Source organism: Urocampus carinirostris, chromosome 18 (assembly GCF_059441175.1).
Source record: "Urocampus carinirostris isolate Australia breed hairy pipefish chromosome 18, RoL_Ucar_1.0, whole genome shotgun sequence".
NCBI lineage: Eukaryota > Metazoa > Chordata > Actinopteri > Syngnathiformes > Syngnathidae > Urocampus > Urocampus carinirostris.
The window spans coordinates 21,104,588-21,119,638 of NC_142366.1; the positions used below are offsets into that span (position 1 = coordinate 21,104,588).

Below are 15,051 nucleotides of genomic sequence, written 5' to 3' on the forward strand. Positions count from 1 at the left end.
CGCTTAGAAAATGCTGGTATTCTTGTGATTCCGAGAACTAAGGAGAAATCTACAGGCACAAGAGTGTTCTCCATTCGGGTTTCAGATCAGGGGATGTTGTAATTGTGGTCTGTGCAGTCCTTGAAACATTCAATGATTTATTGTATTGTATTGTGTTGTATTGTATTTATTTATTCAGCCAGTATAAACCATAAACATGATATATACAAAAATCATTTGACACGCGAACACTCAATAATAATAAAATAATAGATTTAAAAGAATAAAAAGAATAGAGTAAAAAAGATATTGTAGTGTATAATACAAGGTAATTATATAGAATAGTTTAAAAAGAAAGAATATGTAAATAACGAGACTAGAGTAGAATAGGTCGGAGGAACGCCGTCCAAAATATAATATTTACAAATGTTTGGCGCAGCATACCAGTAAGTATTGAAGTTATATACTATTTTGTACACTGTTTTATCTTGCTTAAAGTCAAATATACTGGTCCTAAATCTTGATTAGATCTTTGTTCACATATCGAGGAAGTCCCCACTTCCTAGTCTTGCCTTCTGTTTCCAGTGATAGTAGTATGTAGATGACCCCACAAGGCCAATACATGCATGGATAAGTACAGACAGTTAACGCTTCCAGCTTTTTTCGTTCTAACAAGACGACGAAGCCCCTTTGTCATCGTCGGGCCAAGGAGGGATGACGTTTTATGCACGTCTGGAGTAACGCAATCACCATGGTGACCAAAATAATGTCATCGGACGTTGGAAGTATCACAAATACAAAATGAAAATCAGTAAAAAGCCATTTTACTCAGAGGTTTTCTTGGAAACAAGTATTTCCAAGAAACTTGGCAATGTTCAACTGTCGCCTGTGAGAGAAAACCTTAAACTTTAAACTCACCTCAACGACGCACCACACCTTTAAGGTTTCCTAAAATCGACACTCAAAAATAAACAAAAGTCTACCAGCACAAAATCACAAGCTCATCACTAACAAAACCGAGATTTAAAAAAAACACCGCCGTCTATCTTATGCTCCTCCATTCTTCCATCTTGACATCCCCCTTCGTCATTTTCCTCAGGTGTAGGCGAGGCGGCATGGGCTTGTGATAGCGTGCAGCAGGAGGCGCTAGGAAGAGACTCTCAGATGAGATATGTGACTAGCATGCCAAGGCACAGTTTTATCTTCGCAAGACGAGAGCCACGAGGCCCCTGAGTCTCCACGCTGTGTCTTTGATTAAAGTTCCTTGGGTATACACTCTTCCCAAAACACACAGCGAACGCTCATGCACCGGCACACATCAATAATTTGGAGCGTATAGAACACATACAGTATATACATATCCCATTGTGGTTTGCTGTTATTTTGACCTGAGTCGGGCGGCATGTCTATTATTGAGTTGATATGGAGGATTTGGCCAATGTTGATTTTAGATAGACATAAATAAGCTTATTTTTCTCTCTCTGTCTCTGACACACAATAAAGAAGAACTCTCGGATTTATTGCGCGGCATGCGCCCGCAATAGGATTTGTGTATGTCTGTACGAAGATATTTACCGTAGTTTTCAGAACTTTAAGGCGCACCTAAAAACCGCAATATGGCCTGAAACTTAAGAATGCGCCCTATAAGTCGGTGCACCTTAGACACCTTAGAACAGGGTGGATAAGATCAAAAATACATACCGTATTTTCCGCACTATAAGGTGCACATAAAATCTGATTTTTTTTAAAAAAGCTGGCTATGCGCCTTATAATCCGGTGCGCCTTATATATGGATCAATATTGAATTGCAAGGTCTCGCAACTAAGAGAAGCAGCCACCGACTCCATTTTTTGCGTAGAAGAAGAAGTGCGCTGTGTATACTGGGAAATATTAAACAACGATTCTCTTTTATTTGTGCGTTTGTATGAAGACCCTGAAATGGCTCCTATTAAGAGACACGCTTACAACGCAGAGTTTAAACTCAAGGCGATCAGTCACGCAGTAGAACACGGAAATAGAGCAGCAGCAACAGAGTTTAACATTAATGAATCGATGTTGCGGAAGTGGAAGAAGCATGAGGTTGAGGTGTTTATGTTTTAAATTTTACAGTTATTATGTTATTGCTTTATTGTTATTGTTTTGCACTTGTTATTGTTTTTGCACATTACGAGTGTCATTATATTGCGATTGCACTAACGTTTAATTTACCATATCTGTATCACACGTTTTTTTGCGTGACTAAATGGAGGGAGAGTAAAATGTTATGCCTTGCTGTTGTTCAAAGATGTTAAAGATGTGTCACGAAAATGCTTTACCTCAGAGAAAATAATAAAACAGCTGTTTATTCATTTCGGGAGTGAATGGAGTTGTGGAAAGCTTGTTTGTTATCTATTAATAAAGTTTGACTGACCTATCTAATGGTTGCATAACGTAACTATATCCTCTACTGTAGCCAAGTCAAGTCAAGTCACATTTATTTATATGGCCCTTAATCACGAAAATGTCTCGAAGGACTGCACAGGATTACAATTACAAAATTGCACAATTACCTGATCTTAAACCAGCATGCACTTATAGCGCCTTATAATGCGGTGCGCCTTATGTATGGAAAAAGTTTTAAAATATATCATTCATTAAAGGTGCGCCTTATAACACGGTGTGCCTTATAGTGCGGAAAATACGGTACATCACTGTTCTAAAATACAAACCATTGTATGCAACTGGAATAGGGATGGTGAAGGTGCTGACACTTGACAAGAACGAGACCACCTATGGTACAAAAGTCATAGAACAGAGATCTACAACCTCAATTGAAGTTTTTAAATCAAGGCTTAAGACACACTTCTATTCCAAAGCTTATGATTGATGCCTCATATTCTGTATTGTCCTGTCTTTTTCCGACTCCCTGCCTGGTGGTGATACGAAGGAGAAGGACGATTTGAAATGAGTCAGCGGACCAGCGTTTGACCTGAAGCATGTGAACGCCTGCATGGACCAGCTGGCAGAGATGGGAAGCTGCGTCGTGGCCATCATAGACTTTCTGGACTAGTTTACAGGCTGGGGGCGTCGCTGCTGTCATGCACTTTCCGGACAAATGTTCAAGATGTTACCTAGTGTTTACTTTGTTTGTGTACTGTAATGCTAAATGTAATTCACCCTGGTCATCCTGGAAGGGGGATACCACTCGTGAGGACCCTTCTCAAGGTTTCTCTTTTTCCTCACGCTGATGTTTTGAGTTCTTCCTTGCCCGCATGTTGGTTTAAGATCAGGTAATTGTGTCATTGTAATCCTGTGCAGTCCTTAGAGATATTTTTGTGATTAAGGGCTATATAAATAAATTTGACTTGACCTGAATTTTTGAACAGAGCATCAGACCTTATCCCATTATCACACTATTTTACAGAAGCAGAATCACTGATTTGCATAGTGCATTCTGGTTGGTTGAACAGTCTCTCCAGTTTTTCAGCAAAATACTATGAGAGGTTCGTTTAAATATGTATAAATTTCAAACTGCAACATTATTGACGCACAGGTCCAGAACTGATGAGATTGTTTAATCCATCATAATACACTATGCAAATTCATGTTGTGGCATCAAAATAGTGTGATAATAGGAAAGGGCTATTGTCATTTCATATGACGTTTGTACCACTGGTGTGGTCATGTGTCAGCGCTCTCTAAACCACTACAAGGGTTTGATTCCCATTGCATACAAAATTTTGCGATATATGGTCAGCAGCACTTGTTAACACGTTGCATAAGCTTCTACTGCAGTCTCAATTTCTTGCACCATATAGTCCAGTGTGTCTTATGTATGAAAAAAACTATGACGAAAGATTATTTTGGGGGAGTGTGATTTATAATCCAGTAAAGACATGTTTATTTGAATAGCTCTTAATCACAAGAAGTGTATTATTATCAGTCTATTATGACACCATCCCCTGATCTAAAACCTACATGAGGGCAGCGTCTGAACAAGTTACTGGACACCAGGGCAGAAAAGTTGCCTGCCCAGCATTAAAGTTGCCAGCCCATTTTTTCACATCTTGAAACACAATAAGACGACTAATCGCAAAAAAAACAACAACATCGTTACAAAGTATTAAGGCAGGGGTGGCGAACAGGTGGCTCTAGAGCCTCATGAGGCTCTTGGCCAATAAGAATGCGGGTTTTTGCCTCATCATATTTTCTATATACTGTGGAACTTTGCCTTATTTTATGTTTATTTTTTTGTGTGTGTATTGAGGGCGGACATTTTCCTTGAAATCAACACAAGAACAATACTTGTTGTATTGTGAGGAGAGGAGTGTGTTACGGAAATAATATGTTTTTAAATGTGTGTGTTTGTGTGTGTCTGACTGTCATGGCAGGTCAGTGCGTGGTGTGACTCTTTGACTCTCACAGTTAAAAATGTCGGCTCTTTGTGTCAAACTTGTTCGCCACCTCTGTATTAAGGATTGATAATCAGAATATATAACAGAACAACACTTTAAAATTAAGTTTATTGTATATCTACTTATAACCTTAATTGCATCTATATGACATCGCTGTTTTCCATCTGCCATCAATAAGTATCTACCTGTATTTACTCATCTTCATTCATGCAATGTTTGCATTGCGTCGTCTGCTACAAGCCACGTGAACTCCTCTTTCCACGATGCTTTTAATGTATGTTTTTCGTTTTGTAGCGTCATCAATTTTGTTAGCTTCTTTTGAATCTTTCTTCTGGGGCTGAGGTTTTGGCTTGATTCCTAACCACTTATCCTTTTTTCTTGTATTCTCTGTGCGTCTTTGTTGGAAAATGATGTGCAAATGCACGACCTTGTAATGCTCGGAAATGTCACGAAGTTATTCAATGCAGGCTTCTGATTGGCTGCAGAGTATCCAAATTGCCAAACAAACCGAAATTCAGAAATTTCCAAACCGAACGAAGTTTTCGAAATCGGAATAAAGCAAACGTTTGATTTCGAAATTCTTTCTAAAAAAAAAAATAAGAACGAGAGATTTTTTTTTTCTTTCTTGAAAAAGTTGTTGGCCACCCGGGCAGAGACGTCGTGTAAGTTGTACACTGATGAGGGCAAGGAAAAACTCAAAACCTCAGCATAAGAAAAATTGTGGTCATCGATCTTCTTGACCGGCCAATCATTGCGCAAATACGGTATTAAGACCTTGTGCATAACGTGCATCCAAACTTTGGTTTATACAAGAAATAAATATGTCCCATTGTGATTTTCAGTTTGTTTTTACCTGAGCCTGGCGACGTGTCAATGATAGCGTTGACGGGGAGAATTTGGCCAATGATGATTTTTAGATAGACATAAAATAACCTTATTTCCTCTTTCTCTCTGAAACACAACAAAGAAGAGCTCTCGGTTTTATATCTCGGCATCCGCCAGCAATCGTATTTCTGTATGTCTGCACAACCGTATTTTAAAGTACAGCTTGTCCCGTCCGGCTCAGTTTCTGTTGGAATGAATGTTTTACATTACGGCGTGGTATTGGGCTTTGCCTCCATGTGTGTCTCAAATAAATGACGGAGGGAAACTAGTTAGATTTTTGATGAACAGCATCACCCAGCAGGGAGGTTTTCAATAGCCGGGGAACAAACTGGATATATCCCTGACTGATGGAAGCGTGCGAGGGAATGATGACTTCCTTGGAGAAGTAATGGACAAACATGCCTTTGTGTTATTGCACATGGAAAAAATAGATCCTAAATATATTTGTATCAATAGGTTATTATAAGTCGGCGGATTGTGCTCCCAGTAGTAGTAAATACGGTAAGGGTAATTTTCCATTTTTGGAGCAAAAGTTTCGGTCTTTTGTTCGGAAAACTTTGGTTTCTTTAAATGCTGTCATAGGTGCACTCAGGGGCAAGAATACAATACACATTCATACATGTCAACTTGCAAGTTTTACCCGTATTTTACATATTTTTTGGATCATTTCAAATTGTGTACACATTTTTGTTTTGTTTCTTTGATGATACTGATAATAACACGGATATATATCCGTCAAGGTATAGTAGGCTCTGTATTTTATTAGTTTTTTGATCATTTTCAAATGTGTACACCGTTCAAAAATGTATGTGCGGGGAAAAGTACTAGAAAAGTACTAGAAAGTATATAGAAAGTATATATATATATATATATATATATATATATATATATATATATATATATATATATATATATATATATATATATATATATATATATATATATATATATATATATATATATACAGTGAAACCTCGGTTTTCGAACGCCTCAAATCGGTGTTCGACCAAAAATTTCGAGAAATTCTTGCTTCGCTGTTCGGTCAAAAAATCGGAGTTCGGACGCCGGTACGCTAGGGTGCGATGCTGAGCGGCGTACGAATGTTTTAGCCCCTAATTATGCCTCCGAAGAAGGTCGGTGCAAGCAGGACAGGTGAATAAAAAACAAGTTGTTCGTCCAACTATTGCCTTTAAGAAAGACATAATAGCTAAATATGAAAGAGGTGTACGAATTTCCGATCTTGCTAGTGAATACAGCATGGCTACATCTACTATCAGTACGATAGTAAAGAATAAGGAGGCTGTGAAAATCGAGTGATGCGGCTAAGGAAGTTAGCGCTATAAGAAAGCAACTGCCGCAAGTTTTGGAAGAGGTTGAAAAACCTTTGATGATTTTTCTCTCCCAACCGTCCATCACAAAGGTAAGAAATCTTAGTCATAATCCTTTTTTTATTTCTACACGTTCATGTTAGCATAATCTTTCGTACGGAAGATTAGGCTAACGCGAACGTACGATTAGCCTGGGTTAGCTTCATGTTTACGTTCTTGGTAAACATTCAGGGTGTTGGAACGGATGAAAACAATTTTACATTACTTTTAATGGGAAAAACGATTTTCGGTGATCGACCAAATCGGTTTTCGAACAGGGTTCTGGAACGGATTATGGTCGAGAACCGAGGTTCCACTGTATATATATATATATATATATATATATATATATATATATATATATATATATATATATATATATATATATATATATATATATATATATATATAAGTGGTGTACTTGCACTGAAAGGAGAATCCCTCATTTTTTCTGTAATTAAAAAATGACATTCAGTACGAAAACGTACTAAAGATAAGTAAAAAGTACGAAAAGGTACTGAAAAGTATGAAGAATTTCAAAAACGTTAAAATGTATTGAAAAACAAGTAGAAAGGAAAGTACTAAAAAGTATGAAAAAGAACATAAAAGTTTGGAAAAAAGTACAAAAATAATTGTAAAGTAAGAAAAATTACTAAGTACAGGACTAACAAGTACTGAAAAGTAGTAAAAAGTATGAGAACGTACTGAAAAGTGTTAATGTATACAAAAAGTGCTATGAAGTATGAAAAAGCACTAAAAAGTAGTAACAAAGCATGGAAAAGTACTGAAAAATATGAGTTAAAACATTAACAAGTCAAAAATCTACTGAAAAGTATAAAAAAACGATTAAAATGTCATGATTATCGACATGAATCATTTGGGCCTGCCCCTTTGGCCCCAACTGCCTGGGACTCTGAATGGCTCCCTGTCCCTATTCAAACCCACTCATATCCGTCCCCTTTTGTCAGTCTGTCTGCGAACCTCAGTTTACACTAGGCAAACCTTTATTCGACCCTGACTCCAACCTGTTTTTTGCTCCTGTCTGTCCCCCGGCTTCGACCCGTTTTTGATCCTGACCACGTTTACTCTCCCGTCCCGGCTTTTGACTTTTTTTGTACCCGACCACGTCTACTCTCCTTTCCTGGCTTACGAGTCACCTACGACCCCGACCACGTTTTGGCACTCCTGTCCCAGCTACTGACCCATTTTCCGTTCCCGACACCGCTATCGGTCGCCACGGAAGGCCCACTTTCACGTTCAAAGCGACCTGCTTTTCTTCATTCCAATGAAACAGAGAAACGTAACGCAAGTGGGTCCTGTCTCCATTCTGGTCTATACATAAAATATGTTCAAAAATACTGCAAAGTATAAGAAAGTACTGTACTAAAAATTGTATGAAAATATACAGAAAAGTATTGAAAAGTACTAAAAGGAACTGAAATATAAAAAAGTGAAAAAATTCCTGAAATGTATTAAAAAGTTCTAAAAATATTAGAACATATTGGAAAATACTGAAATGGATGAAAATATCCTAAAAATATGGGGGGGAAAAATACAAAAAAATATTATAAAGTAAGAAAAAAGTACTCAGAGGTACTGAGAAGTACTAAAAAGTGAGAAAATGAGTGAAAGGTATGGATAGGTTCTCATAAGTGTGTACAAATAAAGCATTGACTTGATATATTTAATATAGAAGTGAGAAATATAGTTTATTCAATACAAGATCCAGTAAAAGAATCATTTCCAAAATCCTTCCTGTACAAAACAATTTTAATTGCGATTTCTTGTATTTTTAGCTTACGAAACATAAATTAACATGAACATTGGTATGAATGGGGAAAATTAAATATAATTCATTATCTTCTAAAGTGATTGCAGTCACTCCATTACTTCAACATGTTTATAAACTATATTTACCTCACCTGAAATCCCCTTAATAGCTACAAAAAACATAAAATATCAGAATATATTAACATGTAGTATTTTACAATAGTTTTAAACTCTTTTTTACAATTTGGTTTTCAGAATTAAATCATACATTTCGCTAATGTTAAATTTCAATTTTCTTTATTAAAGATACTTTATTTTGTTTCTTTCTTTAGTTTAAAAAATATATATATATAAAATTGTGTATTGTCTAGCAGAAGGTATATATATTTTCCCCAAAAAATATTTGTTTGACTAAGATAAAATAGTTAAAATGGGGAAAAAACAATAAAAAAAATATTTTCCATATTTTCCTGACTTAAATGTTTTTATTTAATTTTTAATATTTATTTTATTTGTAAATTATCATTTTTTAAAAAGTTAAAATATCCCAAAATTTAAAAAACCCTGCCTGAAACAAGCAAAATTGGCGTAATAATAAAACAGTAAATATAACCTTAAAATTATTACATGGTATTGTCTGGTAGATGTTTTTATTTTTGATCAAAAAAAAAAAAGAAACTATGTAACGAGAACCAAAATCTACCATATACTTGATGTTTCCTATTTTATCTATCCATCCATTATCTGCACTGCTTGTTTTAATTTTATATTACTATCACATTTTGCAAGAAAATATTATCCCTTAACTAAAAAAAATTATATTGTAAATTAGATGTTAGATAGCTTTATTTTTCTTTAATATAAAAAAAATACTTAAAATGACAAAAACATTTGCTAAATTTTGTTTATTTTCTTTATTTGTTTTGAAGTTTATATCATCTTTAAATATTAACAGAAAAATAAGTTAGAAAATCCTAATACTCAATAAATTTAACCTAAAATGAACATTTTTTTTAACCGTATAGTTTTGTTGAACACATGTGACTGTAACCCCAGTTTATACAGTTTCCCTCAGTGGTGTGATCTCTTTTGTATTCAAAGTCTATGAGTTGATTTTAGATCTAACTGTAAGTACATATAAGAATAAATTTAGCGCCACGTCCCCAAAAAACTGACATTTATTTTAAAAAACAAAAGTGAGGACACCCCTGAGAAGATCACAATTACAAGAAGTGTTCATTATTTTCTCAGTCACTACAAGGAACTCTATATCGTATACTTTATGGACAAGACACAGTTTCCATTTCAAGGGTCTGTCGGTCTGGAAGGTGAAGGAGTGCCCGGAAGACAGATTTGCTGCGGAAAGTGTTTGTAAGTCTCAGAGGCTTGACCTTGAGGAGGTGATGGGATGGGAGTATCTGGAGAGGCTGTAGAAAGACAGAAAAGGGACATTTTGATATGTTTCCTGCGTACGTGGAAAGAATTTTGCAACTTTTCACATCGCCACCTGCCCATTTCCTCGCCCGCTGGATTCCAGAGGACAGGAAAAGGGCAGAAATTTAACATAGGAATGTTTTAGATCTGGTCTGTTTGTCTGTCAAAAGCTGATGTCAGATCATCCGTCTTCATATTGATTTGATTTTTAAGTGAGTATTCAAACCAGACAAGTAACCCTGATCAGATCTCGTTATTTGACCAAAGCAGCCTCAAATTAGCACAGACTGCTAAGGGCAACGCCCATTCAATGAGTTGGTGAAAAGGGTACTTGCTAAGTTGCTCTCAGTTCTGTATGGGTGCTGGGAGGACAACAGCTTCTCACACAAGCTGGCGATCCTTTTTAGACCTATTTTTTAAATTTTGCATATTTTTACCAGTCTGCGTACCACTTACGTAGTTTCCTTTAGGCCTGATTTTATCAGTGAAACGCTAGTTCATGCTGCCAGAAGGCAACTTGCAGGAAGTAGAAATATCACCCGCCATTGTGTTGCCTCCAGTTTGGTCCTGAGACAAACGCTGTGATTCTGGTCCCAGCAAGTCCATGGAATTCTGTGATTACAAAGTCCTGAGACTGTCTCTTGTGCTAAGTTTTTATCGACATTGACCTGAACCACAGGGCAGCACGGCGGCGCAGTGGTTAGCGCGTGTGCGGCACAGTTCTGAGGTCGTGGGAACCTCCTGAGTGGGTTCAAATCCCGGCCTTACTGTGCGGAGTTTGTATGTTCTCCCCGTGCTTGCGTGGGTTTCCTCCGGGCACTCCGGTTTCTTCCCACATTCCAAAAACATTAATTTCAGGTGAATTGGCCGGTCTAAATTTAGGTGTAACTGAGCGAGTGAGTTGTCTGTCCCGTGTGCCCTGCGATTGGCTGGCAACCAGTCCGGGGTGTCCCCTGCCCACTGCCCGATGATTGCTGGGATGGGCTCCAGCATCCCCGCGACCCTACTGAGGATAAGCGGTGCAGCTGATGAGATGAGATGAGATGAGATGACCTGAGCCACTTCCTTTGGACCGGCACTCTACAGCCTGACCAAGAATCGTCCTGAGACATCTTGATTAGTTGGTGGATCAGATTATAGATTGAAATGATTCTGGGAATATTTATCTGGTGTAAAAAACGACCAATCGTTAAACTCTATCCCAAAAGTTTACGTAACGCAATCTGGAGCAAACTGTTGTTTCGACCTCATCGTTTTCAAAAGCGCCTATCTTACTCTCTATCTTTCAATAAAAATATTTTAGCCCCCTGACGTGTTTTATTTAATTTCCTTTTGCAGATTTGTAGTCAACGAATTTCTCTGATTACATACCTGTCAACATCCACGGCTCCATGCCCTTAATAACTGTCGTATTTTTCGTTACAAAATACAAAATAATCTTACACAATATTTTTTTTCAAACGTGTTTATTTATGTAGTTTAACATCTTATATTGTACATGTGTTTCGTTATATCATATATATTGTTAATTAACATTTTGTTGTGAGATACTGAGTTGGTCGACTTGAATGAGGTTAATTATAAAGAAAGGTCAAAAATGAAGTAGCTTAGACGTTCACTGTTGAATGAAAAAATACATGCAAGTATAATTAAGTAGAATACATTTTCTTATTCAAATTATGAATTCATTTTCTGCATTCAATTATTGTTGGTAATATACTGATTAAAGGGATAAGCACAAACCTGTCTTTTTTTATTTTCCCCTTTTATACTTCCTTTTTTTCTTAACTTCTTAATACAACATAATAATTCGAAATATAATGCATCAAAGCAAGTGAGCTGTCTGTGAGCCGGTTCTTTTTAATGAGTTGAGCCGAAAGAGCCGGTTCTCTAGAAAGAGACGGACTTCCTTTCACTACATCAAACCGCTCGCTTCGTTTGCAACGAAGAAAACGATACCGTGGTAAAGGCTACAGCGGTGAACTCGTTTGACTTGATTGATTTGCCGTTTCGTGATAGTCGGTGTATACCGGATGGCACCCATAATTGGCAAATTTGCGTTTTTCCGTACAGATTTTCTCGTACATCGTACACGTCCTAAAATGCATAATAAACATACTTTGTACAGCAAAACTGTACAGGTTGACAGGTATGTGATTATACGAGTTTCTGTCTTGATTTAAATATACTCAAACCTGCCCCAACAAAGATGTTATGATTAGACTGTGCATGTAGCCTATTTTAGCATATGAGAGTGATAGCCGTTTTTCTTGATAGCTTCGGTGGTCCAAAAAAGCGAGACATATTCATTAAACACTTCGTGCAGACATTAAGTTCGCCTTTTGTCATTCGATTATTTATCAAAATCAGATATTGACCTCTTGAATATGTTACGTGTGCGTGTATTTCATACCTATCGGTTGAGAGTGTGTAATGGGCACGGTGCTAATGAGGAGAGTATGTCCAGTCACAGGGTCCTGGGTTAGCTGGGTATGTGCTGGATGGTGCAGATGTGTGTTCTCCGAAGACAAGCCTGGACAAAAAAAAAACAAACAGAACCTTTATTCGTATGGGGGAGAACATGCAAACTCCACACAGGAGGTTCGATCTCATGACCTCAGAACTGGGCAGCACACGCGCTAACCACTGCACCACCCTGCTGCCCTAAATGCAATATATCTCCATGGAATAAAAATAATAGAGACAATACATATACATAAAAATAATAGTTAATTAAGTTTAGATAAACTGCACATCTTTTTTTTTTTTTTACATGGTGGGGCCTCAATTTTTTTCCCGTGGTCCTTATTCAAACCATCGGCGAAACTGATCCTGCCCGCGTGCCGTACGTTTGATAGTCCTGCACTGAATTGATCTGGATCTCAACTAAACAACTCAACCAGCGTCCCAAAACTTTCCCAATAAAAGCAATTAGTAGGTGGCTCCAAGGGTCCACCATCAAGAACGCTATTTGTCTTGGGATCAAGAGGTCCCAGGTTCAATTCCCGGCTCCTTAGTGTTATATGTCGAAGTGTCCTTGAGCAAGACACTGAATCCCTAATAGCCCCAATAAGCTGGTAGTTTCTTTGCATGGCTGACGCTGCTATCAGTGTGTGTGAGTGTGTGTGAATGGGTAAGTGTGAAGCACATTGGAAAGCACTTTGGGAGGTCTACATTGACTTGAAAAGCGCTATATAAATGCAGAGCATTGACCATATGCGTGTACTTACCTCCCAGTAGCATCTCTTGCAGCAGGTTGTCGATTTTAGCCAAACCGCAAAGCTTAATGAACTGCAGTTGTTCGATCATTTGCCAGGTGATGCTTTGCAGGGTGGGCAAGAGGAGTAACAGCTCCCCAAAACGACCCCGCGAGTCGTACTGCCGGTCATTTATGTAGTCTTCAAGACTCATCTGGACCTGTAACCCAGAATGCCAAGCGTCTCGGAATATATACCAAAAACTCGAGTTCGGCATTAGCAGTGTCGCTTTAACAAAAAAGCACGTACCTCAAACACTATTACGTTTTTTCGGATAACATTTTGTAACTCTCTTGTCGTTACTGCTTGGTGCGTTACAGTACTACGTTTGTCACGGTTGTCATGGCGCCCAATTGCCCCCGCCTGTGTGGTGCCAGCAGCGGCTCGTCAACAGATTGGCTCCCCTGCTATCTAAACCCAGTCCTGTCACACTTCCCTTGTCAGCCCGTCAACAAACTTCTGCCCCGAAAGACGTGGGTTTCGACTCGGTCCTGTTCCGGTTGGTATTTCCTGCCCGGTATTGTTCCCGTTTATTTTATCCTTTTTAATTTTGGTTCCAGTTTTGTTTCCGTCTAGTTTTGTCCTGTTTATTATTTTTTCCAGTTTTCGTTCCTCCTGTTTGTTTTCGATATCCTGATTCATTATCTATCCAGGCTGTCCTGTCCTGTCCCGTATCGACCCCATCTGTCTGATATCAACGCGGGCAGTTTGAATCAATCTCGTCGGTCTCTGGCTTCCTGTCTTTCCACGCCAGACCGCTGTCTAACGTGCTTGACTCCCCATTCCCCGTAAAATAAAAGGCTTGTGTGAGAATGTCAACCGTTTGGGTCCTGATCCTGTTCTTGACAACGTTACTCCGCAAAATAAATTGTTCTACGATTTTTGAGCACTTTTCCTTCACTTATGTTGTCACATATATTCCTCGATCCAGGAAAACAATGTTTTAAAGGAAGGTTATATTTACCTTGTAAATACAACTGAATACAGTTCTGGTAGCGATTTTACAAGGATGCTGAATTTCTCTCATGTAGATATTCTCCCCTCCACAGTATATGCTCACATCTAAGCTAAATTCACAGCTATAAAATATAATACTGAAATCAGTAAGCCAGCTTATAGCCTCATCTCTGGTTGTGTATCACAAGTAGCGAATGGAAGGCAGCTTTTGTGTGTGTTGGGGGGGTGTATTGGCACAAAAATCGTGAAATAAACGGGGTAAACAGTGGCACAGAATCACAGAATTACTGTAGAAGTGTGCTAAATTGTGTTGTTTGAATTGTCAAATTACTTTTGTAAGACAACATGCATGGAGAAAAATGAAAACATCTTGGACCGTCATCTTTCTTCATGTTGAGGTTTGAGTTTTCCCTTGCCCTCGTGTAGGTTTTAGATCAGGGGATGGTGTTATAATAGTCTGTGGTTTGCAATAATCTGTGGTCTGTACAGCCATTTGAGACTCTGTGATTAAGGGCTAAACAAATAAACATGACTTGACTTGACTACAGAGATTGATGAGTGGTTTGATGACCAGAGAAAAATGGATATGAAGTGTCTCAGCTTAGTATCTCTCAAAATTGTGCAATATGAAGGGTTTACAGCGTCCATAGGTTAGTGTAAATCTTTTTTTTTTTGGCTATTTATTTTATTAGGTGGCTATTTGAAGGTCGTTTTAGGGAGTCTGGTTTTATGCAAAGCTATACATTGTAACGAGAAGCTTACTTTCAGTGGAACGCATTCTTAATTATCTTTTTAGATAAAGTAGCTGGGCACTGTAACTATTTTTCAGGAACATGCCCAACCTTGGATGATTGTCCTTACGGTAATTCAAATATAACATGATAACAATACACTCACCTGCAGCCGTGTGGCCTTGATCTTTGATGGGTCCCGTAAAGCTTTTGCATCTGAAAATAATAAGTTTGTTGTTTAAGGATGCGCTGCATTAAACTTAGTGACTTAAATAGT

At 37.9% G+C, this 15,051-nt stretch overlaps 1 protein-coding gene across 2 annotated transcripts in view; it reads right to left on the reverse strand.

Moving 5' to 3' along the window:
- Positions 1–8,375: 8,375 nt before the first annotated feature.
- Positions 8,376–15,051, reverse strand: part of hnf4g (hepatocyte nuclear factor 4, gamma) — a 39,266-nt gene continuing 32,590 nt past the window's right edge. For both annotated transcript variants that reach the window (XM_088322100.1, XM_088322099.1), the window contains exons 8-11: positions 14,941–14,990; positions 13,060–13,246; positions 12,243–12,362; positions 8,376–9,822 (exon numbers count right to left, since the gene is read on the reverse strand). In XM_088322100.1, the coding sequence (XP_088178226.1) occupies positions 9,701–9,822; positions 12,243–12,362; positions 13,060–13,246; positions 14,941–14,990 (479 nt within the window). In that variant the 3' untranslated portion in view covers positions 8,376–9,700. The remainder of the gene's footprint in view (positions 9,823–12,242; positions 12,363–13,059; positions 13,247–14,940; positions 14,991–15,051) is intronic.